The 27,869-nt window shown below is 56.9% G+C and overlaps 1 protein-coding gene across 5 annotated transcripts in view; it reads left to right on the top strand.

Moving 5' to 3' along the window:
* Window positions 1-3,938, top strand: part of BACH1 (BTB domain and CNC homolog 1) — a 39,539-nt gene extending 35,601 nt beyond the window's left edge. For 4 of the 5 annotated variants that reach the window (XM_037029655.1, XM_037029657.1, XM_037029656.1 and 1 more), the window contains exon 5: window positions 475-1,274. In XM_037029655.1, coding sequence (XP_036885550.1) covers window positions 475-930 — 456 coding nt within the window. In that variant the 3' untranslated portion in view covers window positions 931-1,274. Of the gene's footprint in view, window positions 1-474 lie in introns of all 5 variants that reach the window. The other variant, XM_037029659.1, reaches the window with a different exon arrangement.
* Window positions 3,939-27,869: the final 23,931 nt, after the last annotated feature.

The raw sequence follows: 27,869 nt of genomic DNA, 5'->3' as shown, positions 1-27,869 counted from the left end.
GGCTCTATTTTAACCAGAACATCAAGTGCACACTTGTTTAACTGTAATGTGTAAACCCAGAAAGCCCTGAAGACTCTACAAGTGTGTCACACACTGTTTCGGCCAACAGCGGATGCACGTAACATTGGGCTGTGTTATTTTTCCTACTTTGCACATTGTTTGCTATTTTAATATGTTTTATTTAGAAATGTCGAGATGTCTGATAGCGAGGTGCCTGCTCAGACCCTGCCGGAGGTGGTGGGTGCATCCACACCACTCACCTAAAATCCGAAGGACCCTGAATCCCAGCAGACGTCTAGGTCTAAGCGCTTTGGATGAGGGACAGGGACCTGAGGTGTTCGTCCGTCGAATTGAGAGGAGAAATTCCCTGTGATCTTGTTTAATGGGAGGTGCTGTAGATACGAATGTGCGATACCTTAGAAGCCTTGGTTGAGCTGGTAAACCCAAGCCCTGTGTTCTCTCGTGCCTCCACAGCAAAACGAGAAGGAGAGCTTGCTGAAGGAGAGAGACCGCATCTTGTCCACGCTGAGCGAGACGAAGCAGAACCTGACGGGCCTCTGCCAGCAAGTCTGCAAGGAAGCGGCTCTGAGTCCAGAGCAGATACAGATCCTCGCCAAGTACTCGGCCTCGGATTGCCCGCTGTCCTTTCTAGTTTCTGAAAGAGGAAAAAGCACGTCCGATGGTGCTCTTGTGTTTCCGCCGAGCGTGAGTGTCCCCGAGGGCCCTCCAGCCGCGCCGCCCGCCGAGCAGGGAAGCCCCTGCGGCCCCAGGAGGGAGGGCGGCGGGTCAGGCTGCGCTCGGGGCCGGGCGTCGGGGCCACCTTCCCAGGCGGCCTGCGAGCCTGCCGGGCTCACGGAACTGTGCCGGCGGGGGGCAGGCATCTCGGACGTCTGTCAGCAGATGACAGACAAGTGCACTACTGACGAGTGAGCTGCATCCGCTTCCTTCGACCATCGAGTCTCCTGCTGCAGTTTGGACGTTTGTCTCGAAACCCAGGACCGCACCCGTCTCTTAACAAGGCCGCTTCTCCCCCTGGCAGTTTGCGGGCAGGGGTTCCCGAGCCGCCAGCCCTGACTTTTTCTCCGCTCCACAGGAGCCGCAGAAACGACTTGCTTCCTACACACAGAAAAGTCACACATGGAAGTGTAGCGAGGACGCTTGGAAACAACTCTTTCCTTTACTCAGAGCAAACATGCGAACGAAGCCCGCGCCCTGTCAAACAGTGCGGCACCTCGAAACCTCTGCAGGCACTTCCTGCTGGAGGGGCAGCCGGCGCGGGGAGCCCGCTGGCCTCTGCAGTGCGGTGATCCGAGCGGAGGTGTGTCCCCGATGGAGGAGCGCTGGGGAGCTGCTCGGAAAGGGTGGCCGCCACTTGGGGTATTCGGGTAGAGCTGTTCGCCTGAAGCCTGGAGCTTTGCTCTTCAGGTTCAACTAAATCCAGGGAGTGGGTGGCCTGCATGGGACCCTGAGCTACACTGGGACTTGGGAAACAGGCAGGCGGGTGGCCTGGGGCAGAGGCTCCTGCCCCTTGTTGGTGTCGACGGTAGAGGTTCTGGGAAGCTGTCATTCTCCCTGTTTCTCTTCAGTCTCTCCCTCATCAGGGTCCATCAGGGTCCATCAGGGTCTTTGTCTCCTGGCAGTCTGTCCCTTTGCAGGAGGAAGTAGGACTGCGGTTCAGGGCCCGAGTGCGTGCTGACCGGGTGCTGCCGGCTCCCTGGAAGCCCGAGCGCGCGTGTGCTTGAGGGCCAGGCATCAGAGCAGTGGCGGCCGTCCCCCGCCCTCCCGGACTTGAAGTCCAATGGTGCACTTGTGAGCGGTGTTATTACGGATGAAAATGCCTCTTGAGAAATCACGTGGGTTTGTGAGACAGGAAGAGACTCGGTCTTGCCTCCCTGTGGGTTGCCTCTGGACCCCAGACTGAGTCTCGCTCTCGTCCCAGAGCTGGCGTGTCAGGGCACACAGGCCCTTTCGACTCGGGCGCTCTGTTCTGTGTGTTTATCCAGCGCTGCTCTAAAACGCTCTTTTTCTCACCCGAGTGCTCACCCCGTGACACCGTTCGGTGGTTTTTGGGCAACCGGCTGTTGGACGTGTTTGAGAGTCAGGTGGAAGCTGTAGACGACCAACTTCCTGTGATGAACAGATCACATACACCCCCTTCCCAGAAACCTGTGCAGAGCCCAGCGTTAAAGGGTACAAAGGAGTAGTTCATGGTGTTTGGGTCAGAAAGTACTTCCCCGAGATGAGGCACCTGAGGGCCTTTCCCAGACAGCGGCCGGGTGCAGCCAAGGGCCAGGCAGCCGTGTGGGCCTGAGCCTGCGGGGACCACCGGGCACACCTCCGAGTCCTCTGTCAAATGTCACCCTTTGTGATCAGGGGCAGTTGGGGGACAGTCCTGGTATATTCTCAGTGGTTTGTATGTTCTCTCTGGTATTGACTTAGCCGTTACGAGAGGAAAGTGGCTGGGCTTGTTTATGTTCTAGAGGCTTCTATAAGTACACTCAGGAGTGTGTCAGGGAGAGCGGTGCTGTGCGATGTGCACCCACACCGTAAAGTGGGTGTGCGCACACGTCCCACGTACCTGTTTCTTTGATGCTTGTAATTTTAAGGTTTAACTTCAAAATATACATGTCTCTAGTTTACAAAATGTAGATCTCATACCAGCCAGCAGAGCCCTCGGTTCCTACCTCAGCGGCGCGCGCACCCGTGCGGACGCCCCGGCTGCCTGCGCACACGGCTTCGAGGGCTTCCTTCCCGTTCGATGGCCAAGCCTGCTTGTCTCCGGACTCAAACCTGATTTTCAAGGCGTTTCGTCTGAATTTATCTCAGCGTACGAACAGCTTAGCATTAGGGCTTTATTTTAGTGGTATTCTGACAATTGGCCGAGTGCGGTATTTCGTAAAACATGGCGCTGTGTTCGTAGCCAGCACGCAGTACCAGTCACAACGCTACCTCATCCCCCACGGTCGCACGGCACAGAGGGGCCGGGGCAACGGAGTTTCCTCCTTGCCTTGGGCTGTCAGGTGGGAGGATTTTCTGTCTGCTGCGTAACATTACACATCTATGCCTATTTTACCTTCCAAGCAAGGTTTTCTAAGAATTAGTTTTAAGTTGACTTTTTGAGGGTGTGGAAGACAAGCGACAGGACTGTGTGCCCGCAGAGTTCTGGATGGCTTGTGTCTGGTCCCCAAGCAGCCCCGTCCGGGGCCCCCCTGCCCCCTGCCCCCCCCGCCACTGTGTGAACCGGCCTTCTCGGTGCTTCCCGGCTTCAGAGCCGTCGTGTCCGACTCGGCAGAGGGATGTCACCCGACGTGTCCGTGTTGTCTCCGTTCACCCACAGCAGCTGGTTGTGCTCCGCTTGTCCCGTCCTGGCAAATGTGGGCGTAAACCCCGTTACCTGTTGGAGCACCTGCCACACAGTTCACTGTCGGTTAGTGTGTGGCCAGCTTGGAATTAGAGGTGAACGTGGTCGGTGGGCGGACGGACGGGCTGCAGCTGGACACTCAGCCACACCGACAACTCGGGGAGAAAACCAAACGGCGGCAATGTGATAATGAAGTCTCAGGTGAACTTTTTTCAGTTATAGAACATGTATTTTGGATTTGTAAATATTTTAAGTGTTTTATCAGGCATGTAATAAACTAGTCTTTGAAACCTGTCAGGTAAATGAAAATTTAAAGCTGTAATGACATACTTATTGTAAATAAACATCTGTTGATTTTTTGTATCTTTCTTAATACAATTTTCTAACAATGCAATAAAACCACTAAATTTATATATCCATGTCGTAGTAAGGTTATGGTTCATTAAAAGTAAACATTCATAATATTTAATTTATATTTCCTCCCTCATGTGCTCATCCAAATGTAGCAAAATGACAACTGTTAGATGTTGGCGATGAATCAACAGTTAAATAAAATTCCTTAAAACTGCTTCTGATCAAATGGAGTTGTACCTTCCACTTCTGTCTTGCCATCTTGTGAGAGCTCACCGACCTCCCTCGGCCGGTCAGTAACTGTGGGGACTGTGGCCTCTGAGGGGCTCGGAGGAGCTGGTCTCATGCCTGAAAAGCAGCCTCTCCAGCACGAGGAGCTTGAGGAGTCTCGGGCTTGACCTTGGCCCGACGCGCTGGCTCAGGCCTGAATGGAGCAGCGGGGCCCCGGTCCCGGGCTGTGCAGACTTGTTGTCTGAGCCGCCTCTGCGGCGGGACCATTTCTGTCCGACCAGGCCTGGGCCGGGCTCTGCAGCCCAGAGTGGGGCAGGGCCACCGCCCTGCCTTGGTGACTCTGACAGCCTGGTGGTTTCCAGATACCGAGTCCCGGAGGCAGGATCCAGGACCCTTCCCGTCTCATCTGGAATGCAGAGGGCAGCCGCCCCACTGAGAAGACCCTCCCCCGCCACGTGTCACCACGTGGAGTGGCTGAACGCCTCTCCTAGTCCCACGCAGGGCCAGGCTGCCCTGGGCTGAGCCGGAGACTTTTGTCTCTCAGCAAGAGTCACCACCGCCCCCATGATCTGCGCGGACTTTTGTCTTTGGGTCACCCTATCTCCCTCCACCAGGAGGGAGCAGTGCAGGGCCGGGCCCACATGTGGCCCATGCTGCCTCTGGGCGGGCTTGGGCCCTGCAGTGGAGGGCGTCTGCACAGTGTCGTTGACCGTGGCTGAGGTAACATCCTGGAGCAAGAAAAGGACTGAAGGGTGCATGAGGCCCCACGGTGACTTGTGGGCACTGATGTGGTAGCTGGTTTGGAAAGTGGGTGGTGCCAGACTCCTGTCTGCATTCGACATACTGCTCAGCCAAAAAGTTTGTTTGTGTTTCCTTTTTCTAGACGATGGCTCCAGTAGTGCTTAGTTGTCCTGGACTTCATCAAAACAATTGTTAGGTCGCATTGTGACAGCTGTCATATAAGTGGTGCATTAAAAAAAATCAAAATTGGTGAATTTTTGTGCAGCCATTTTAATATTGAAGGTGGAAGAAGATATGCAACATTTTCGGCATGTTATGCTTTATTATTCCAAGAAAGGTAAAAATGCAACTGAAATGGGAAAAAAAGGTGTGTGCCGTGTGTGGAGAAGGTGCTGTGACTGATCAGATGTGTCAAAAGTGGCTTGTGACGTTTCCTGCTGGAGACTCCTCAGCGGGGGTGCTGCGCAGTCGGTGGACCAGGCGATAGCGATCAAACCAAGACATTCATTGAGAACGATCAATACTCTACCACGTGGGAGAGAGCCGCTGTACTCAAAATATCCAAATCAATAAAGTTATTGGTGAAAATGAAAAATGTGTCTTGTATTTTACAGAAAAAACACCGCCATGGACATTCTGGCTAGCCCAGTCCCAGCATTTTCGGGCGCCTGTCCACTGAGAAGAATTGGGTCGCAGCTCCGCTCTCACGGGATGGGGCTGGCTTCGTCCAGGTTTGGTTGTGCTTGTGACTCGGCCCAGGTCTTGCAGTGACTTTAACATGAGGGAAGGTCCATGGCAGTGTTCTTTGAGATGTCGTGTCCTTTGTCCTTCTGTCTCTGAAACTGTTCAGAGTTACGGCTTTGTCAGAACTTGCTGCCCATTCCTGCTTTTCTTTCTACCTGTAGGTGGCAGCACACCACTTCCCGGCTGTGGTCAGGCACACGGGGCTGCTGGTCTGGTCGGGAGACACCAGGCTGCAGGGCGAGTCCCTGCCCTCGCTGAGCGAGCTGACCGCTCCCTTCAGAAACAGGGTCAGAGCCTTGGTAACCAGAGTGTTTCGTGAAGCAGAGCGCACCTACCGAGGCGTCCTTCGCCGTGGGGCACACAACTCGTGCGCAGGGAGCGAGTGGAGAGTCTCACTCGGACCCACCTTGGACGAGGACTGGCATGGATCTGATGACATCGTCAGCTGGGGGCTGGCTGTGCAGGGAGAGACGGCCGTTGCCTGCCATCTGCTGCCACTCCGATGCCTCTGCTCGTCGTGGTCCTTGTCGGAGAAGTAGGGGCAAGGTCCCTCTCACGGTGTGGCCAAGGGGACGGCTGGGGCCCGGGAGCTCGAGGGCAGTGCTGTCCAGCGGACACGAAAGGCCCTGCAAGCTGTGCGTGATGTCGCCCCTGCGTTCGAGTCTCCACGGCCACACCGAGAACGGGAAACGGTGAAGTAAGTCTTAGCTCTCTCTGCCCTTTATTGAACCCGGTGTGTGAGGAAATGTTTGTAGCAGGTAGTCAGTGTAAAAGTTACTGAGATAATATACTGTATTTTTTTCAGTCTGTATATTTTACGCTCAAGCTCATCCCAGTGCAGACGAGCCCTGCGAGGTGCCGGTGTCCCCGTGTGGCCTGTGGTCACTGCCACACACAGTTCAACCCTGAAGACGCAGCATCTGCTCCAGGTCCACACGTTTCCTCAAAATCGTGTGTGGGGGACCCAACCCCAGTGCCCGAGAATGTGGCCTTCTGAGCCTCCTTGTGAAGATAATGAAGTTAAAACGAGGTCTGGGAGGTCGCTGTGTGGGGCGAGGGCAGGGACGGGGATGCGAGGGAACCCACGGACGGGCAGCAACCACTGGACGCTCAGGGAGAGGCCTGGAACAGGAGCCGCTTCAGAAGGAAGCGGCGCTGGCTGCACCTTGGCCTTGGCCGTGCGGCCCTCAGAGTGGACACAGTGCAGCTCTGCTGTCTCGGTGCCCGGAGAGTGCCCTTGGGCAGCCCGTGGAGACTGACCAGCGCAGTTTGTTGGTGGCTGTCACTGCTGTCCCCCGCCCTGCACACAGGAGGTCACCGAGGTCAGTGCCGCTCTGGGGTGGCGAGACAAGCCTGCTTGCTCCAGGACTGTGACCCACGGGGCAGTCTTGCCCGGGAGGCCGGCCCCCTGGAGTTGCCGCCATGCGGGCCCAGCGCAGATGGAGAAGCTGTTTGTGAACCACGAGTGACCGCCCTTGTGGACCTTCCTTGCACGCAGTCAGCCTTCAAAGACAGGACAAGGCGCCCCCCCAAATGCTCTCTTTTCTCTCTGTGTCACCAGCTGGGGTCCCCACTTCAGAGAGGGAGTGAGTTGGGGGACTGTCTGCAGGTGGCAGGAAGCTCACCCACTGCGCCTGCTCGTCCACGGACGTGTGGCCTGGGTGGCCTGGGTCACGGCCCGTCTCCTCGCACGGGCCCCGTGTGTACACACGAGAGCACGTGCACAGGCGTCCCATTGCCTGCTTCTCTAGGGAATGCTGACTGATGCGCCCATTGTCCTCGTTTGCCCCTCTCCGGGGGACACTACTGTCACTGTGGTAAAAGCTTAAAAGGGCAGACTGCGTGACTGCGTGGGAGGAGACTGACCTTGAGCGCTCACCTCGACTTCCTCCTGAGTCACCACACGTCCCCATTCAATGATGTGGCCATTTTTAAAGTCTCAGCAGCAGATCCTGAAGGCTCCCAAACCCCCGTCTGCGCCTGGCCCCAGCCCCACCCCGGCTGTTTCCACCAGCTGCTCAGTTACCGGCGGCCCCTCCTTTGGTCCCTCCTTTGGTCGTGGGGCCAAGGGTGGCCCCTGGGCAGGGGAGGGCACATTTGTCCTGGCCCAAACTAAAAGCTGGAAATCGCTTTTCTGCCTCATAAATGAAAGCTACCCGTCCTCAAAATCCCCTTCCCTGGAGGCCAGGCTCCCTGTGCCCACCTGTTGCATCTTCCAGGCCACCGGCCAGGTGATGTGGGAGACAGGTCCGGCCCCTGCCCCCCCCCCCCCCCCCCCCCCGGGCTGCAGGGCCACAGCGCATGCCCAGAACCACACCAGGTTGTTCGTGGGTGGCAAGCATACATCGGGGCCCACGCAGCTCTCCCTTTGGGGGGGCGACATTCAAAGGTGTAGTTAGTAACCGGTTGTCAGGGGCCCCGCGATGGAACTGGGAATGGACGCACCTGTGAGGCCGGCCCTGCTTGGGGTGCGGAGTGATTGCGCCACCAGCCTCTGAGCGCCTCGGGGTGGGGCGCACGCGTCTTCCTCGTCTGGCACCAGAGCTTGCGACCCTGCTCTCCTTACCCCGGTTTCGAAATGCGTCTGCCTGAGCCTGGTCCTCGGACCTGCCCTTGGGTCCGGTCTCTGTCCAGGGGTGTTAGCAGCCACCAGAGCATCAGAGTTCAATTCTCAGCACGTGGCTCGGGCGGGACAGGCCCGGGGCCCCGCAGAATTACCCGAGGGCCCCCGGGGTGGCCGGCCTGACCCCCGTAGCGGTGCGCGCCCCACTCTGGGTCTGAGTTCCAGCGATGTCTCAGCAGCCTGAGATGTTATGATCCATTCAGAGACGAAATATGCTGAGGGTGCCTGGGCCACTCCGACCCAGCACCACGGCGGCCGGCCCAGGAAACCTGCCCGCGCCCTCTTTTCCACTGTGACGCCCTGGGAACCACCCCGCAGCCAGCCCATTCTAGGCCAGGGGAGCAGGAGGTCGGACCACAGGCAGCAGCCTGGGGCACTGCCGGTCCCGAGTGGACTGCAGCGACTGGCCGCCCCGCTTTTGAACGAGGACCTACCCGGGGAAGCCAGATGTGTGCCCCTGCTGGCCCCGTGGGTTGCCTCATGGCCGGGATCCTCTGCAGGCCAAGGCCAGGCCCACACCTGCGGCCAGCGCACACCTGAGCCCTCCGCCCCGCCCTGTTTTCCCCTGTGACACCCCCTGGGCAGGTGACAGGGGCGGCTCACCTTCACGCGGAAAGTGCCATGTGACCGGCCTTGGCATTTGGTGTTCCTTTCCGAAGGGTTCACCCAGTCCTCGCCGTCTGGATACTCACAGTGATGACGACGGACACACACCGCGCCTGGGGGGTGTGGGGGGCAGGAAGAAGTTCACGCGGTGCCGGGGTGTTCCCTTCGGAGCGCTGTGAATCTCCTCCAAGGTCATTTCTCTCCTTTTTTCTGTCGCCGCAGAAACTTGCAACAAAACAGACTGTTGTGAAATGGTGAACCTCGTAGCTTTCCAGCTGGAAACTTCAGAGCTGAAAGAATTGTTTCTGCAACAGATGGGTTCCGGGTGTGTTAATTAAAAAGAATCGCAGGGAGAGTCTCAGATGAGTGTCGTCCAGGGGGCTTTATTCTGCATTTGCAAACCATAATGGAGGTAAAATAGCAAGAGTTTGAAATATAGTAACAGCTTCAAATGTGGAAGTAATTCTTTTTAGCACGAATACTTGTCCCAGCAGTTTATAACCTAATAAAAATCAAAGTATTAATTAAGAAATCCCTGGGCATTTTCATGATGAGAAATCATATGTTCTCCGGGAAAACAGAAACATTACCCGCGTGTCCACACTGCAGAACCATTCTAGGACTTCCCACGGAAGCGGAACCGGTCGGCAGGCGTCTCCCGGGCCCCAGCGACCAGAAAGGCCCAGCGGAGGTTTAACCCACAGTCGGCAATTCACCTCACATTTGAACTGAGGTGCCGAGTAGAAATTCGTCGTCATTAGACATTGTTTCTTTTATTTGTCCCAGAAATGTTCATTTTCTTAATTTTTATTCTAGACAGAGGGAGGCAGAAGAGAGAATGCCGTTGAAATGCTGTAATGGTTTCTCATTTCGGGAATCCCTCCCGAACGGACTGTAGTACAGACACACACACGCCGCACTCACACTGTGATTTTAAAACCGTAAGTCGTCCGGGGAACCCCCTACATACATACGCCCCTTCTGGGCGTTCCCGCAGGCTGCTGTGTGTTGAAGAAATTGACATCAAAGGTGTTCAATGAACGCTCGGCGAATGGATTCCGCGCAAACCAATCTCAGATTAAATTCAATCTGGAAGATGTGCTGAACCAAAAACAGCCATTTAACACATCTGGCCTGCCCTGCCCCACATTCTCTGCAACGCATTCACACCCACTCTGTGACCGCTGGGCTCCTGATCGCCCCTTTCCTCCTGGCTGAGTGAGGCCGTCTCCCGCTCGCCGGCGCTGGGTCTCAGGGCAGCCGCCTGGTGCCCTTGACCCGGCCCTCCCTCAGGCAGGCCTCAAGGGCAAGCAGTTGTCATCTGAGGGGCAGCCGAGAGCGTGGCCACCGGGCTCCTGGTCCTGACCAGGGACCTGCGTAGGTGCCGCGGTAGTGGCTGGTGTCTGGATCACAGGGTGAGGTCCAGGCTTCTGGGCTGTGAGTGTGCATGTGTTGGTGGGGGGGCCTTGGGGGTGTGTGTCACCTGTCCCTGAGGCACCACGGAGACCCTTTCTCTGTCCCAGGCGATGCCAGACCCGCCCCCGGTCCTCTGCATCCAGTGCTGCTCTTGGACCTTCACACACACTTTCCTGGCAGCCCGACCTCTCCCGCCTCCCCTTCTCTGAAAGGACCCTCGCACACTTCGCCCCGCCCTAAAGCCCAAGCCCTTCCGAGGTTCCCAGTCTCCTGGTCGGTTTCACTCATTTTCCCCCTTTCCGGCAAAACCTTGTATCTCACGAGTTGTGACTGTGCTGTTTCCATATCTTTACTAATCTTTTCTTCATCCATTCCAACTTCGCTTCTGTCCTGCCCCACGGGTCTCGGGGCCACTGCAGTGCAGTCCCCACGCCATCCACACATGTGCCCATCCTGTCCTCGCCCCCCACACCCACCCCGGCAGCGGTGGGCTCTCCTCACCCTCTGCTGCTCTCCAGCAGCGCGCGGGCCCGCCCACCAGGCCCCCGCCCACCAGGGCCCCCCCCCTCAAGCAGCTGCGCTTCCCCCTCTCTCCTGCTGTTGTGCCTCTTGTTTAAGCTCTGGACCCTCGTACCCTCCCCTCCACGAAGGAGCCCCCCATGGTCCCGTCTCAACACATGGTGCCATTATCCTCAGCTGGTCCTTTGAGAGACCTAAGAGTCAGCCCTGAAGTGCGCCCTCCTATCACCCTCTAGCCAAGGCACCGGTCCCTCCACCTCATTCTGCCCCCGAAGGCCTCGACTCCCCGCTTTTCTCCATCGCCGCCACGCGTGGCCGCGGCCCTTCCTCGGTGGGCCGTGCCAGCACTACTCCGAGTCCACGCTGGCTTCTCCACAGTCCATCCCCCACCCCATGGAGGGGCCGAGGGCTCCCACGGTGTCCTCCGTCCCTCTGCGCCCTCGGCTGTGGGGCCCCCTCGCTGCACCCGGACCTCCTGCCTCTCGATGCTCCTGCGCGCCGGCCCCTCAGCTCTGTCTCTCGCTGTTGCCCTGCGGCTTCTGGTCCGTTGGGAGTCAGCTCAGCTCAGATACTGCCTGTGGCGTCCATGCCTCTCTGGCCGGCAGGCGGCGTTTCTGTCCGTCCTGGGGGCCAGCTGATCGGAGTGTCTCTCTCAGGCCAACTGCTGATTTTTAATATTGTCTTCCCTGAAAACAGTCTCTTCCCCTGTTACCAACATACGTTCCAGTGACCTATTCTTGGAAAAGCCAATGTAAACATAAAACTACCGACTTTGATTTGATAACAGTCTCATGAGAAAAGACTTGGATTCAGGTTTGAACTTGGACTCTTTACTTCTTAAATCTCTTCTCCCCGTGTCTTAGCAGACAGATGATAAAATGTGTGGAACAAAATGGAGGTATCGGGCATGTGCCGGACAGGAGACGAGTTACTGGGGTGGAGGAACCGTGGGGTGGTGTACGGCGGCGGCGTTCCTCGGATCCTGGCCTGCGCTCGCCCGGAAGAGGCTGACAGGCGGGTCCAGCCTGAGAGCCAGGGCACCAGTTGGGACTGTTTTAGGGTTGGAGAGAATCTCAGAGATCACCGAGCTCGTGTGACAGATTTACCCACAATGCAACTCCTCTAGCAACAGTCGTCTGTCACCTCAGCAGCCCCTAAAACCCCCCCTCGCCACCCCCCACTGCCGCTCATTCCAATCATCAGAAAGTTTAAGCTTTTTGGTGAATAAACGTCTCCACGTAACTTCCTCCCACCAACCCTGGGCAGCCAAACCCAGGCAGACGCACCTGTCCTCCTGGAGTGTCACCCAGGCGTTGGAAGGTGGTGACCCCAGACGGAATGGTGGCTGTAGACTGACCGGCCACACCCAAGGCCTCTGGACGCTTCCTGCCCTCATCTCCCCGGGGCTCTAGGCTGAGGGTGCTGGGCTGCGGTCCTTCCATAGCCCCTGCTCTCGAGAAAGGCTTCGCCTGGGCGTGAGGATGAGCCCGAGGTTACTGCACGTGAAATGGCTACCAGTTAGGTGTCTACAAAGAGCTTGTGCTTTACGTATATTCATTTTAATCCACACAACATCCTCGGGTGGTAGCTATGTGTTTGAACCACATGAGATTGCCATCTCTATAGGTCAAAAGTGGTAGAATCTCAGCAATTTCAAGTGGTTCAGTTACTGCTAGTCTGAGTTTATTGATGAGAAAAACTGGGCCTTGGAAATGTCGCATCCCTCGTTCATGGTCCACGCGGAGCCAGAACAGCCAGGGCTGAGCCTGGGCCCTGCACATGCCACAGGACAGACGCTCGCTGACCACCAGGAGGGCGAGTCCGCAGCCACGCAGGGGACAGGCTGCATGTGGGGCATCTTGGCCGTCATGTTCTCCGAGTTCATTCCCCTAAAATCCCAGGATGCCGTCTGTCTGCACCAAGGGCCTGGGGGTGGGGTGTGAAGAGTGGGGCTTGTGCTGGAGACCAGGGAGGAAGGAGGCAGCTTCCGTCTGCCCACCAGATGGCAGGTCCCCTCTGAGGTCTGACTAGGGACACACAGTCTCGGGATTCAGCACCAGTGACTCTAATTAGAAACGTCCAGCCCCAGTCCCAGACGCCAGCAGAGACCCCGCCACCACACCCTGACATTAAGCTGCTTTACGTCGTGGGATTGGAGCAAATGGTCTAAGACTCCATGTCCCAGGCCCTTGTCACCTCCCCTTCAGCTGTCCTCCTTCAGTCACCAACAAGTCTCTGGTCAGACGTCAAGGCTCGCTGCCTCTGCAGGTTTCTGTTTATCCCACGACTGAATCCATCTCAGCGCCTCTGCGGGAGCGTGTGGATTCGGGGACCTGCCCTCGTCTCCTGCATTGTCACGGAGCACAGTCAAGCGTAGTCCCCGCATCTATTTTACAAAACGCCTCCTTCATCATCTCTGTGGTTATGCAAGCACCCCGCTCTCCGGCCGGCTGTAAACGCGTCGCTGCCTCCCGAGAGGCCCTGCCACTCTCTCCCTGACACACGGAAGGCGCGTGGGCAGAGGGTGCCATTAACAGCTCCACGGAGAAGAGGGAACGTTGTCGCGAGCCATCTGAGAAGTGAAGCTGTCATTGTTTAATTAAAGGCTTTAATCCAGGCATGCGCTTGCCTGGTAATGATGGAACCGTTTTAAAGCAACAGAGAAAAGGACCAGCGAGAACCATGTCAGTCTCAATTCCAGACTGGGTTCTACAGTCTACAAATGTGTTTTCTTGATGGATGAAGAATGAGATCCATTGCTCTTTAGGTTTTTATTGCAGGAAAATGCAAAGTCCAGGAGACTGTGCAGACGCTGCAGCCTCCTGACAGTTTCTGGGCACACAGGACTCTTGGGGGGCCTGTGCGATGGGGCCCCTCCTCTTCAGGGATGAGGTGCTCAAGCTGAATCATTTATTATGTACGTTTCCCTTTCCCCTCTGTAGGCGGGACCATGGGTTGGAGGAATTCAGGGTCATTTAGAAAGGCCTGTGTTGTCGTCTCCTCCTCCTCCTTCGTCTCCCTAAATACCGAGAGGACTAAGAGGGATGCAGGGAGAGAGAACTCAGTGGGGCAGGAGCTAGATCGGCGAACCCCACAACACTGCAGCTGTCCCCAGGCAGCACCCCGATTTCTGAGGGCCGCCCTGTGATACCTGATAGGAACGAGTACGTGGTTTCCTCCCAGAGTGGGCAATGCAGGAGGATGGTGGGAAATCACACATGCAGACGCCTCGGTAAAAACCCCACAAAGCCTGTAGCCATTCAGCAGAAAAGGGCCCTTCTCTGGCCAGAGCCGGCCGCTCCCTGTCTTGGGACAAGGAAGCCGAGAGAACTAAGACGGAAGCGATTTTTCCTTGGTTCCCAGAAAAAAATGAAGATTTTATGAGTCAGGGTGATTCTGACTTTGGAATTTGAAAGACACGTCTTCACTTTGGAACTGGATATTTTAGTGTAACTTACGGTTGCATTTCTGCACATAATTCTTAATTGATCAAATGCAATTCCTGGCACTTTCTGTGTGACTGGAGTCCTTATCCCGTTTTTCCTCTTGTCTCCTGAGGCTCCGGCCAGGGGCTGGGAGCAGGGGAGGGGGCAACCACTAGGAGCAGAGAAAGAACGGACTTGGAACTCGGAGACAGTCCTGGACCCACCGTGAGGATGGGCTTTCTCTTCTCCGGCTGGACTGGGGTTTTCCCTTCTCGGTGCCTGACCACTTGGGCGGCAGGAGGCCTGCGGCCGTTCCAGGATTTCATTTCTCTCTCATCCACTGGATCCCCATTGCCACCCCATTGTCACACCCCACTTCCCTGGGTGTGCTGGTGGTCAATGTTGGCTCTGGGGGTGCTCCTGGCTTTAGGGTTCCTCCTGTTCTTGGAGGATTGGTCAGTTATGATGCCAGAAACTTTCCTGTGCTTGCTTCGCTCATCCGCGTCTGTGTGGCCAGAGCTGTTCCTGGTCTGTGGCTGCCAGCGGCCTGGACGCGGCTCCGTCCGCAGCCTTCGGTTCCTGCACGAGTCCGAACGTGCGGATGAGCACACAGGACCGGCCCTGAGGCCTGCGTGATCCTGCCCCCACAGGCACTGTCAGATGGAAGACAACGGGCCTCTGCTTAGTGGAGACCCAGACTTGGAAGAAGCAGGACAGCAGGGGCCACCGAGGCCTGACGCAGGCCTGACGTGGTGCAGTCTCTGGGGCACCCACCGCCTGGTCGCGTGCAGCTCTCTGCACACCTGACTGGCCCACTTCCCCCCCTTGCTTCCCTTTGGGGGACCGATTTCCGAGTAGATTGTGTGCACCGGTCCTTGTCTCAGGGCTCGTGGATGGGGAGCCCCAACTCAGACAAGGGGTGTGGTGAGGTTGAAGCCACATTTGCCTGTGAGTTTTTCTTGGCTCTGCGTGGATTGCTGCCTGATGATCGTTCCCTGCATGTCATTTAAAAACCAATGTGTTCATGTTCCAAAGCTCAGCGAGATGGTGGCCCTGTGCTCCGAATTTACCAACTGAGAAGTTTCTAGTCCCTGGAGGTCTGTTGTCAGATAACTGCAAGGTGTTTCAAGTGTCTCCCATAACTGGAACCCGAGGAAGGAGGAGGGGCGATGGGATGTGAGGGACTTTGTGGGTGGCTGACGCTGCGGCCGCTGCAAACACCCACCCGTGACCCCATCCTCAAGCGTTTTGCACCTGGCTGTGAGTGTGAGCAGCGAGCAGGGGCTGCTGAGGCAGGTCCTGTGGCCACTGTGCTGGTGGATTGTCAGGATGGCTTGGAAAGCAGGGACGTGTCACCTGCTTGGCTGTCTCGGGGCGGAGCCAGCCGGGCTGTGTGGGGTGGTGCTCAGTGAGTGAAGTGCTCCCAGTCTGACGCTGACACTCCAGTTCCACAGCGGCTCCGATCCCTGATGTCTTCCTCCCCAAAATGGACACAGTGTCTGCACCTGCAGGCTGTTGCTGGGACAGGAACCCGATCAGGCCACACTTGAAAGTTCTCAGCAGGGTGTCAGTCAGGCCTCTGAGCCTCGGGGGCGGTCCCGGCAGGGGGAGTCAGCACTGGCGTTGGGGTGAGGGTGGCTGGTCCCGGTAGTGAACCCCCGCAGAGGCCGGACCCCTTATCTCTCGTCCTCTGGGTGTCAGCAGGGATTCAGGGAGGATGGGCAGCAGGCAGGGGTTGGCGGGAGGGGTGGGTATGAGTCGGACTTTTTGGAGAATCCATGACATTCAGCTGAGCCCTGGGGTGGAGGATGCCACCGTGGCCCAAACACTCCAAGCCCAGGTGTCTCCGCACTGGGTGTGACTGGCGGCCCCTCGGGATCGGCTCTGCCCGGGGCTGTGCCTGGACTTGACCTCCCCCAGGTGGTCCCTTGGATCCAGCACCAGCCGCCCAGGAGGAGGACACCGGCCTCCCCTCCCACCTGCGTCTCCGTCTGTCCGGCTCCTCCTTCCAACTCCGACGTTCGTCTGGAGTCCGCTTCCGCTTCTGACACGGTGGCAGGCGGGGCTTTCTTCTTGCTGTTCGTTGGTGTAAGGGAGTTTTCCTTTATTTGTATTTTTAGTTTGTGTGTATTTTTCACTTTTACATGTTCACATCCCTGTTATTCAAAGTGGAGAAACAGAGGAGAGGAAACATTTGTCAGGATTTGAACTTGGGCTACTTCTTTTGATTGTGAACCTACCTTGAAGTTCCAGTGTGGCTGGAATTTGTTTCGAAACTTGAAATAATTCAGGAGTCTTGGTTGAAAGCGTGGACTCAATGCCTTTTTGATGGCGAGGTTTGCACCCAAACAATGAACAAGCTGTTCTTCGTTTTCATAACCAGCTGGGGAAACTCCTCGCCCTGGAGCCTCCTGCCATCTGGCCCTTCCTGGAGGTGCGTGTGGTCCACTTGAGAAACACGGGCAGAAGCACGTCCATCCATGCGGATTGTCCCAGGAGAAGCCTCCAGGGCTAAACGTAGATGGAGCGTGAACAAGTCACTGTCCGTGTGGGTGCAGAGATGCCCCCGAGCACACACTCGGAGCGATTACCAAACACGGGGCCCGTCGCAGAGACCTTGACTTCCCGGCCCCTTCCAGGATTCCGCATGGGGGCCAAGATGGGCGGTTTGCGTTGGCACGGTGAGCAGCGTCCTTTCCGGTGGGTGCTTGGGGCAGGTGGGGAGACAGGCACACCTCAGTGCCACTGCCCTCGTTGCTTTAGCAGCTGGAAGTCAGTGGACCTGGCGTCGATGTTGGAGGCACGGTGTTTGCTCATCACAGGGACTTCACAGCCTGCATCGGCTTTGAGTCTGTGTCCTGCACACGCGGGGCTGTCGGGGGCACTGCTTGGGGGTCCCACTGATCCTCTCGGAGAAGGCTTCCGCTTCGCAGTTTTTTTCTATTTTCTGCAGACCGTGTTCAACTTATGTTTTCGAAGGGCTGTCTTTCTGGTGAAGCACAAGGAGGTGCAGTTTCGGGGTCTGGTTGTAAAATGTGTCCAATATCGAATGGAAAAGGCAGAAAGAAACCTGAGTCGGAAGAGCTGCCCCCAGGCAGAGCCTGCAGCAGGAGAGCTGTTTCCCTCCTGCAGCCACTCTTCGGAAGTGGTGTGTGTGTGTGTGTGTGTGTGTGTGGCTCTGAATGCACATCAGCTGCCCTGCTTCAAACTCGCATTCTCTGAAAGATTTTATTTGTTTATCTTTAGAGATGGGGGAAGGGAGGGAGAAAGAGAGGGAGAGAAACATCAATGTGTGGTCGCCTCTTACACGCCCCCTACTGGGGACCTGGCCTGCAACCCAGGCTTGTGCCCTGCCTGGGAATCGAACTGGCGACCCTTTGGTTTGCAGGATTGCACCCAATCTGCTGAGCCACACCAGCCAGGTCAAACAAGCACTTTCTTATCTCACAAAACATTCTTTGATTTTTTTTATTTTGAAATAATTATTTCATCACAGAGTAAAGGGAGGTGCCATGCACCCTCCACTCCGTTTCCGCCAGTGGTTACTTACAGCTCACGTGACCCCAGCGCTACGTCAAAGCCCGAGCACCGGCAGTGGCACAACGTGTGCGTCCCTTCGCCGTCTGCGTCTCTCGTCACGGCGCAGATGCAGCGCAGCTCTGCCACGCAGCGCCACGCAACCTTTCCGCTCTGGCTCCAGCGGTCTTTGGTGTCACGTCTGCTACGTCTGCGCCACGCCGTCGCCGAGTGCCCGTCCGCTCTCCGTCCAGTGACACCGTGGACGTCGCGCGCTGAGACGGGGGTAGGCACGCGGTGGCTCGGCGGGCGGTGTTCCAGCCCGGCCCTCCCGCCCCACTCAGGTTCGCCCTCACGGTGCGGCCGGGGCCTTGGCGCGTGGCAACGGCCCGTGCTCCCGGGTGCTGCGCGTTCGCGGTGCGCACGTGTCACCTGGGGAGGGGTGCTGTCTGCCAGCGCAGGCAGGTCGCGCATGGGTGTCTCTGCGGTCCCCAGTCACTGTTTCTTTGGGACATGCTCCAGGACTGAGATGAGTGGGTCACGCGGTAAACGTGGTTAGTTTGATTTTGTTTTTCTAAAGAGATGGCCCAGTTGTTTTTAAGAAACGGGTTGCCAGGTCGCCTCTGGTGGCAGAGTGTCAGTGCCGGTCCCCGTCCACCGCTCACGTCAAAGAGTGATGGCTTGTCGCGGGGCTGTGCGTTCTTCTCTGAAGCACGGGTGTCAGCAGCCGGGCCGTCTTCCGCCTGCACGCACCCGGGACCCGATAGGGGAGTCCCCCGCTGTCACCCAGGGCTGCCGTTGCCATTGCCTCCGGAAGGGCCCTTCGCACTCACTTGCCGCACAGTGAACTGGCCGGGGCGCAGTGTGCATGCAGGTCGTCCCTCCCTTTGCCAAGCAGAAGTCGTGCGGGCGGGCCTTGTCTTCGATCCCCTCGCTCAGGGGTTTGCAGGGGGAGACAGAGAGGGGTCGAGCGCGTCCTGGTTTCAGACCAATCCCCGCGGCCATTCGGGCCCCGGAGTGTGTGGGTCCTGCCCACTGTGAGCCACCTGCGCTGGCTCTTCACGGCCTTGCACTGGGGTGGCCCCCTATTGTGCCCTGGGAGTGGCCTCTGCGCTGCCGGAGGCCACAGCACCCCCACCTCCGCCTGCAGCCTCCGCCAGCCCACGGGAGGGCCTGGGCGGGAGCAGCGATGGCCGGGTCGGCGCCAGGAGGTGGGCACCCTGGAGAGAGGTTCCGTTTGCAGGAAGAAGTCACTACACTCTGGTGAGAGCCGGCCCTGAGTGGTCATGGTCCGGTCCTCATCGTACGGCGCGTGGAAAAGGGCAGCTTTTGGTCTTTCCTGAGACGGTTAACGCATTTTAACGGGGCTTAGGAGTCCCACCAGCCCATGACTGAGAATAAGGTTCAGAGGCTCCAAATGCCGAATAGTGGAGAAGGTGCCCCTTGGCCCACGCACAGGGCGGCAAGAGGCCGGAGGCGGCTGTGCACTGCAGAGCAGAGCCTGCCCGGTGCACCACGGTCCGTGGACTTCAGACTTCAGCTTCCTGGCCCCCATCCTTGGGGGCTCCGTTGGCTTCCTGGCCGATGACAGCTTTCTGCCCATGACCCTCCTGGGCACGTGTGTCCCCCAGGGCTCCCTGCCTAGCAGCTCCCTCCTGCCGTTATTCACTGCCTTGCTGAGGACCGTGGGAGGACATACCGGGGTGACAGCTGTGACTCGTCTCAGAGAAAGGATCTGAGACTACTGAAAGATCCAGCTGACCTCGGGCAGGGTCCTCGCAGGGCCTGCGTGTCAGGGAAGTCACAACTGTCTGATCCCATGGGGGCCATGGGCCACAAGGATGATGGCCAGCCACCTACCAGCAGGGGGCGGGTAAGGGACTGAGTCAGTAGTGGTTGGCTGTACTGGCATCCACTCCCTGCTGGGGGTTTGTTTTTCCTCCTGGTGATTTTAATCCGAGGGAACAAAAGCTTCCGGACTCGGAAATGACTTTTCTGGGCTTGAACCTCTGCTCTGCCTCACTTAGCAGTGTGACTTCGAGCACGTCCCTTGACCTTTCCATGGCTCCGTAACGTGGAGAATTAGTAGGGTCCCATTTCACAGTGTTCTCACCTCCCGCTCAGTGGTTCCTACACGCGGCTGCGTGTCAGTGTGGTCAGGGCACTTGGTGAGGCGCAGCGTGGACCCACCGGAAGCGATTCCCATCTGAAGCCCTGGGGTCGGGCGTCTGCCTGCCAGCAGCGCTCCCCGTGGTTCCGAGGGGGGCAGCCCATCCCCTGCCTGTTTAATGGCTTTTCCATGACAATTTAGTGACAATTTCCATGACCTGGGCATTGGAACTCGGCCCATGGAGGAGTGCTTCGCGGGCCTGGGGTCAGAGCAGCAGCCTTTCTTCCAGGGTCACAGGGGTCATGCCCCCAGGGACGTCACAGCATCCGGTGGATGAGGGAGGCATTGAAATGGGCCGTTCTACCTAGTGAGGTCTTACTTTTGCTGTATTCTAGGAAGTGTGCCAGTGGACACACTGGAACCTGCCTGAAAGTGGTTTCCACGTTCTCTGGAAACAGTGGCATGGTGGCCACTTGCATGTGTCACCCTGGGCCCGGCTGTCTGTCGTGGGGCTCTGAAAGGACTTCTTAGGCTCCTGAAAGGACTTCTTAGGTCCTCACACTTCTTAGGTGTGACGGACATTCACAGTCAACTGGCTGTCAGTGAAGCAGGTGACCCTCCGCAGCGTGGGCGTCCCGGCCAGTCAGACGAAGACCTTAAGGGCAGAGACCGGGGTTCCAGAATGAGAGGAACTCTGCTTCCAGGCGTGGGGTTTGGCCTGAGCCTCGAGGCTGCTGGACTGGGCCCTGCAGAGGGGGAGCCTGCTGGCCTCTCGTTCCCCTCACAGGTGAATGCAAACATATGTGAGCATGAGCACATGTACCCCTGTTGTTTCCACTGGAGAACCTCGGCTGAGACGGAGGGTGGGTGTGCCCTTGTTCCTGGACAGCTTTGGTTGACACCCAAAGGCTTGGGTTGGGAACCAGAAGACGTGAGTCTGCAGGTAGCTCTGCCCCTGGGAACGGTGCGGGCTCGGACTAGTTACGTGTTTCTCCTTGCAGGTTTTCTTGTTTGGGGACAGGGGACCGAGGTGTCTCTCCAGGCCGTTTAAAAGGTTCTTGTGTCTGTGGGCAGCTCAGTTACGGCAGTTCACACTGATTCACGGGCGAGCTCTCTGGAAGACATAAGTTGTAGCACAATTGAGACTTCGGCCCTCGCCGACGTCCCCAGCTGTGATCGCTGGGTACATGGGACCGTCTTGCTCTTAGAGCCCTTTCAGTGACTGGCGAATTGGGCTCACTTGTGATTTAACTTGGTGTCTTCAGACTTGTAGCTGTGGCTGGTGTTCTCACCCCTTTCCTCGTGTGTCTGTTGTTTCTGGGGAGTGTGACCGCCTTGGTCTTGGGGAGCCTGCATCTGCCTGTCATTTCCTGGTGGAGCTGACAAATGGGAGCCAGGCCTTCTCTCTGGAGCCTTAACTGAAGGCAGTTTGGCGGCTTTTCCGGAGAAACCCGTCATTAGAAATTGTTCTGGAGGGGCCGTCTCTGCTTCCTCCGTTGGTCGCGTGCCCTCCACTTCTGTTTCCAGAGTCTGCTCGTCCCCGCTGTTTGGAAAACTCTCGTCTTGCGTGTTCGTCGGGCCATTCATGGCACACGTCCCACCACCGGTCAGTGAGCGAGCGTCTGTCCTGGGTTGGACCCCTCTGGTTGTGACGACTGGCCGGGGTGGCCCAGCTTCCGTGTGCAGACCGTCGTATTCGCGCGGGAGAGTGTTGGCTGCCTTTTAACGTCCGCCTTCCCGAAGTGGAAACAGTATCACGGTGACCCCACAGCTGGAAAAGGAGTGGGGACGTTTGTCCAAGTCTGTCACTAGGTCTTCTGGGTGGGGTTACAGTTTGAATCGCCCGCGTTCATTCCTTTCTGGAGATAAGGGGGGGCTTGGAAGAGGTGAAGGTACAGTCAGCACAAGGAAAGTTGGGGTCTAAGAAAATGGGTGGAATTGTATTTATCGGGTGGGGGCCCAGACGCCCACTTCTGTCTGCAGCCCTGCATGGGGGTGTCCCTTTCCCCCGAGCTCCTTTCCGGCCACTCTTGCCTCTGCGCGCAGGTCAGTGCCACCACGTCCTGTCCTGGGGTGAGGCTGCCTGTGCTCCGCAGAGGAGGGGCCCGAGTTTGGTTCTCAATGCTTGGGGCTCGCAGTCCTGCCCCAGCGGGTCTTCCTGGCCGAAAGTGCCACGGTTGGACTTGACGCAAGCGGACAGGCACGTGGACTCCCTCGCGTCTGGGAAAACGCTGAGAACTGTGGATTTTGCTGTGGCGACGTCAGTGCGTGTTGACCTCACCCAAGTCAGTAGTTTCCAAAGGTGTGATAAATCTTGATGTTCATGGAAACGTGCTTGTGTAGCTCTGTGTGTGTGTGTGTGTGTGTGTGTGCGCGCGCGCGCGCACACAGGTGTTTATACTGTGCTCTTTCTGAGCACCTTGTAAAAAGCACTTTCTCCTAATGACCTTATTTTGTCTTGTTCGTTCATCAGTTCTTCCTTCATCCTTTCCTTTGGTTGTTGACAGGAAGGAACACCAGGCTCGTGAAGAGATCTAGTTGCCCTTCACCCACTAGTGGGCTCATTTCCCGATGAGCGTGCGGTCACTGCAGAGTAACCGCATTGTCTCCTGTCTCTGCCCACGCTGGGTCCGGCAGAACGAGGATGTTGGAAGTCTCACTCTCCACATCCGTGCAGGGGTGCTCTCCTCCCGCACGTAGAGACCGATACTCGCTCACGGACCACGTCTGAGAGTCCACCCACGTTATCCCAGTATTTTCCCACTAGGTGATATATGCACGTAGACATGTTTAAAGTAATGTGTGCATTTTGTTGGAATTAAGTGATCACTCTGTCATGCAATTTGATGGGTACAAAACAAACATAAAAACCTCTTCCTGTCTCCCATGCAGTGGACATTTATTATTGGGTGTTCTCTTGCACCGTGACAGCTCCTCCTGGCTAAACAGAAATATCGGTGGGTGACCAGCCTCTCTGCTCGACTGTCTGCTGTCTGCCTGGCCCTACACTCTGCTCTGAGGTTGCGTCACTTGGTTTCCTCTTGGTCTTTGTCTGCGTCCTGTGCTGCGTTAGCCTGGCGCCGCTCCTCTGGTGGTCGGGGAGACAGGTGGGCTGTGCTTGGCTAATCAGCAGGTTTCTTCCTGGCCAGAAGGAGAGCGTTTAGAGGGGGCAAGTTGCCATCCCATATGCAGGGTGGGCAGAAGGCAGTCTACAGTTGTGAGTGTGCAAAACACAACGTTTTTTCTTTTCAAAATGTATTTATAAAAAGATTAAATTTATTATTAAAGGGAGGGGAAGGGAGGAAGAAAGGGAGAGAAACATCAATGTGTGGTTGCCTCTCATGCGCCCCCTACTGGGGACCTGGCCTGCAACCCAGGCATGTGCCCCGACTGGGAATCAAACCAGCGACCCTTTGGTTCTCAGGGTGGCACTCAACCCACTGAGCCACACCAGCCAGGGCCACAAAGCGTACTCTTGTATTGTTGTGTATTAACAGTTGCATTACTTTCCACACGAGCAGCTGTGAACCTGCGTTTGCCCCGCCTGCATGTGTGTACACGTGCTCTGCTGCTGGCCTGGATGTTTGTGTTTTTTCAGAAGTTCTAGGTTGAAACCCTAACCCCCCCCAGGGAATGGTGGTAGGAGGGGAGCCTTTGGGAGGTGCTTCAGCAGGGAGGGTGGAGCCTGAACAGGACTCGGCCTTTGTAAGTGAGGATGGGGAGAAGTCCCTCCCCTCCTGCCAAGTGAGGGCACAGGGAAGAGACTGCGGCAGGACACTGGTCCCAGCCTGAGCACGCTGGCACCCAGACCCCAGACCTCTAGCCTCCAGAACCGTGAGAAAGTAATTTCTGTGGTCTGGGAGCTGCCTGGTCTGGCATTCTGTTAGGGCCGCCCGAATGCATCAGGATGCCCCTTGTGTGTGTCTGTCTGAGACAACGCAGGAGCAATAGTTCCCACGAGGCGTTTAGCAGGCGGACGTTCCCAGGGGAGTTTCCAGCCAGTGATTGGAACTCTTAGTAACAGTCGGGCATCCTGATTCTCACGGGGTGGGGGGCCGAGGTCAAGAGAGGAGCAGACACCGCAAACAGGGCAAAGTCGGTCGTTCTCATGAACACCGTGGCCCAGATAGGTCTGGCTCTGACTCTTGCTGGAGCAGCAGGGAAGCTGGAGGCAGGTGCTGCCGGTTCCTGGGGGGAGAGAGCTTTGATGTGGCCATGTGCTGGTGGGAAGTCCCTCCTGGGGGAGGAGCTTCAGACGCTGCCTGAGCTCAAGGCTCACGTGGAGGAGATGACAGCTCCGTCCTGCTGATGCGCAGTTAGAGCTCAGAACTCAGACGGTGAGGCTTTTATGTGGAAATTGTTGGCGTCACTGTCCTTGGAGCCAGTGTGACTCCAGATAGAATGTATCAGTGTGGTTTGCAGATGCTACATGGGAATAGAGAAAAGCCACTCTGGACTTGAACCTGGGATTTCCACGAAGTGCTTGTCGTCAAGGAAGTCTTCATACCCCAGATACACGAATGGAAGAGAGTGAATGGAAGAACAGAAAGAGGCGAGTAGACGGCAGAGTTGAAGATGGCTTCTTTTCAATTCTTGTTTATGCTGCGTGAGATTCGAAGTGTCAAACGGGCCTGTACGAGAGCCTTTGCCACGAGGATCAGCCGATGTGACTGCAGATCTGCTGTGGGCTGCCCTGCGGGGTCCTCGGACTGCCTTGTCTTCTGGGCTGCAGACCCCGTCAGACTTGGGTTCGAGGGACATTTCTGTTTCGTGGAAGGGTCAGGTCTTGCCTTTCACACGTGTTTGTCACTGTCCACAGAATGCGCGTGGCAGAGCACAACTCCATTCCTGGCTGAATCGTCCTGGGAGTGGTCCCATCAGCTCCCAGCAAACAGTGACGAAAGTGAAGTTTGGTTTGGGCCCCCAACATCCAGTGTATCCTGTTCGCCACCCTCCAGCGACCCTGCTCCGTGCTGCATTCCCTCACATTCCTGTTCATTATGCTGCTCTTATATCCTGTCTACCTGTGGTCTTGTTTATTAGAAGGGACGTTTTGTTATGAGTAATATATAAAATGTCAGTGCATGGCTTTTATGACCAAAACAATATTCCTGGTTTTTTGGTGTTATTATGCAATGGAAACTGCTCATCTTAGCAGGAATTTGGGGCTAGCAGCACAAAGGGGGACTCACTGGGTATAGGGACCTTCAGTGGAGGCATGAACATGACCGGTTTCGTCAGCCACTTTGGCCCATATGGCCTGGCCTTGACCTTGGGGATGGCAGTGTGTGGGATTCTTTCCTCCTTATGTGCCATGCCTGCTAAGGACTTCCTGCAGAAGAGAGAAGAAGGTGTGGAGCAGACTGGTGCCATGTGGCCGTGGGTGGGCAGTGTGCAGGGCGGGGCGGAGGCCTGGGAGCCCAGGGACTCGGGGTCTCCTTGTGCTTCGTGGTTCCCTGCCTGTCTCTGTCTGTGAGATGATGGTGCTGATGAGGGTAGTGATGAGGATGAGGGTGGTGGTGGCAAGGACCAGCATTTACGAGCGCTTCCTATACGCCAGGCATTGCTTCTCTGTCAGACAATGAACCTGTCTTATCTTCACAACAGCCTCATGACGTAGGTGTTGTTTTCCTCACTTTACAGATGAGGGAAGTAGACATTAACGGGTTACATTTTTTTTTCAGGTCATACAGCACAGACAGGTTCACAGCAATGTGGATTGGCTTCAAGGCTCATGACCATGACTGAGGTCCCTTCAGAGTCCAGGAGTCTGTTTTAGGGGACGCTCGCACCTGTGAGGAAGCAGGTGAACCCACACGTCACACTGGATTTGAAGGCCAACTTAATAATCATAAACATAAGTTAACGATTTATGTTTCAGAAACACATATTCCTGTAGCCATCATTTACCAGGCGGTCAGGCACCTGTGTTAAATGTAAACCCAGGAGTCGGTCTGGCCTGTCTGCTCGCCATACTCTGGCACCTGGGGGACAGCCCCAAGAGGGACGCACACCGAAGCTGCTGTGACCACCGCCGAGGGGAGGTCCGTCAGATCCCTTTTTTCTCCAGTGGCTTTTACTGAAGAAGATGGAAAAACCACCAGCAGAAAGAACAGCGAGACGATCAAGCGAGACACTCAGGCCTTGTGATACTGCCGCACGGTAGGGTGAGTGGCGGTGTCTGGGTGACCAGGGAAGGCAGTTTCCCGTAAGCTGGGGCACGGCTCCTTGGGTGGGCGTGTGCGCACAGACGCTCGCTGTGGGCTACACTGTGCTCTGGCACCCTGCCGTCTCTGTGTCAGGTGTGTAGGGGTGGGGGCTTCCTGCTGGGGACCACGCAGGGGACAGGTGCGACATGCAGTGTGACACGCACTTGCCTCGTGTGTGGGTGAATAAAGGCACGTCAGACACCCCCGCGGCCCCGTGAACCCGTCTGGGTGCGAGTGGGCACGACACACAGAGTTTGGGAGCTGCTCTCCCCGAGAAGCCCCGAGTGTCTGTCTCATTCCTGTGTCGTCTGTGTCATCCAGCATCGCTCACGGGTCTGCTCCCATTCGTACTTCCGCCGTCCCCACTGCTCGGGTAGCGTTTGCAGGGCTGATCCCGTTTTCCCCCATCTCTGTGCTGGGCTCCACCGTGCCGTCAGGTAGGGGCTGGCGTGAGCCCTCCCTGCGCCGGGCCTCCCTGTCCCAGCCGCCTCTTCAGCGTCTCGGTGTCGAACGCTCCCCTCACCCCTGAATAAAGTGTCCTGCCTCCTCCGCCAGTGGAGAGTTCAGGTCCCTTCAGTGACGGCCTCGGTTATGGTCTGGCTTACGGGGGGTTTGGTTTTCTTTGGAGGCGTCAGTGTAGAGGTGGTAAAACTCACCCACGGACGCGGTTCACCTGTCTCCGTGGGGGTCCCTCGGAAGAGAGCGAGTCTAGACCGAAATGCCCCCCACACCCCCGTCCGTGGATTCTCAGTTCTACCCCACCCAGACAACCATGGTGGGGCTCAGACAACCACGCGAGAGACTTGTAGCTTCACACTTAAAAGGCAGTGGACGCGAATAGACGTGTTTTATCACAGCAGCACAGGCTTGGGGGCCAAGGAAGTCTTCAGTGATTCGTCTAGAAAGAGAGGCCAGGAAGAAAGGGCACGTTTACCCCCCAAATTAGAGAGCGGGCTGTTGCTTTTAGGCATTCCCGTAATTATGGTCATTTCTTTGAAAACACCTGGTCAGCACGTCCAGGTCTGTTCTCATCACATCTTGAAGAAGGGAGAGAAGACCTTATCACTTCATNTTAAAAGGCAGTGGACGCGAATAGACGTGTTTTATCACAGCAGCACAGGCTTGGGGGCCAAGGAAGTCTTCAGTGATTCGTCTAGAAAGAGAGGCCAGGAAGAAAGGGCACGTTTACCCCCAAATTAGAGAGTGGGCTGTTGCTTTCAGGGTTTCCCGTAATTATGGTCATTTCTTTGAAAACACCTGGTCAGCACGTCCAGGTCTGTTCTCATCACATCTTGAAGAAAGAAGGGAGAGAAGACCTTATCACTTCATTTCACTGAATCTAATCGGTGGCTGTGACTCCAGCAGACTTGCCAGGACAGGGCAGGGGCGCCCACCGAGCGAGTCCGCGGCAGCGCCAGGCTGGGCCCGGCTCCCCCCACAGCAGATGCCCCGGCGCCCGTGACGGGTGCAGGGAGTTGTGCTGTCCAGTGTGACAGCTGCTCGCCGTGTTCGGTGGTTTCCAATTAAATGAATGAAATATCAGCGATGTCAGAGTTAGTTCTTCCCGCACAGCGACCACAGTTCCAGCTGCAGGGGTGGCCAGGGCCGGAGCCGGAGCTGCAGGCAGGTGAGCTGTTTCCGACTGGGTGAGACGTGAGGGGCCACGCAGGGACCTTGGTCAACTGGATGGAGGGCGGCCACTAAGATCTGGCGAGGGGTGTGAGAAGGAGGCAGAATGTTCCGAAGGGTCGCTCTTGTCCCAAAGCCGACAGAAAGCAGCCCTTCTGGAAGGAAGGAGGTGACAGCTGAGACCCCTTGTCTTTCACGTCCTCTGGAAGTTCAAGGCTGTGCTTCCTCCCTTGGCCTCACGCCTTCTGCTTCAGTGTGTCCCAGGTGGTCTGGAGACCCTCGTGTCTGGGGCTTACGGGAGCGGTGCCCTGCCGCCCAGACCTGACCGGAAACGTCGTGCGTGTGCCTCGCCTTTTCCCCGCTGTGGGACCTCTGTCTGTGTGAGCCG

This window comes from Sturnira hondurensis, unplaced genomic scaffold (genome assembly GCF_014824575.4).
Source record: "Sturnira hondurensis isolate 20B ecotype Veracruz unplaced genomic scaffold, ASM1482457v3 Scaffold0020398, whole genome shotgun sequence".
Classification (NCBI taxonomy): domain Eukaryota; kingdom Metazoa; phylum Chordata; class Mammalia; order Chiroptera; family Phyllostomidae; genus Sturnira; species Sturnira hondurensis.
Note: the sequence above shows the minus strand (reverse complement) of the source record. Positions and strands in the feature narration are given on the sequence as shown.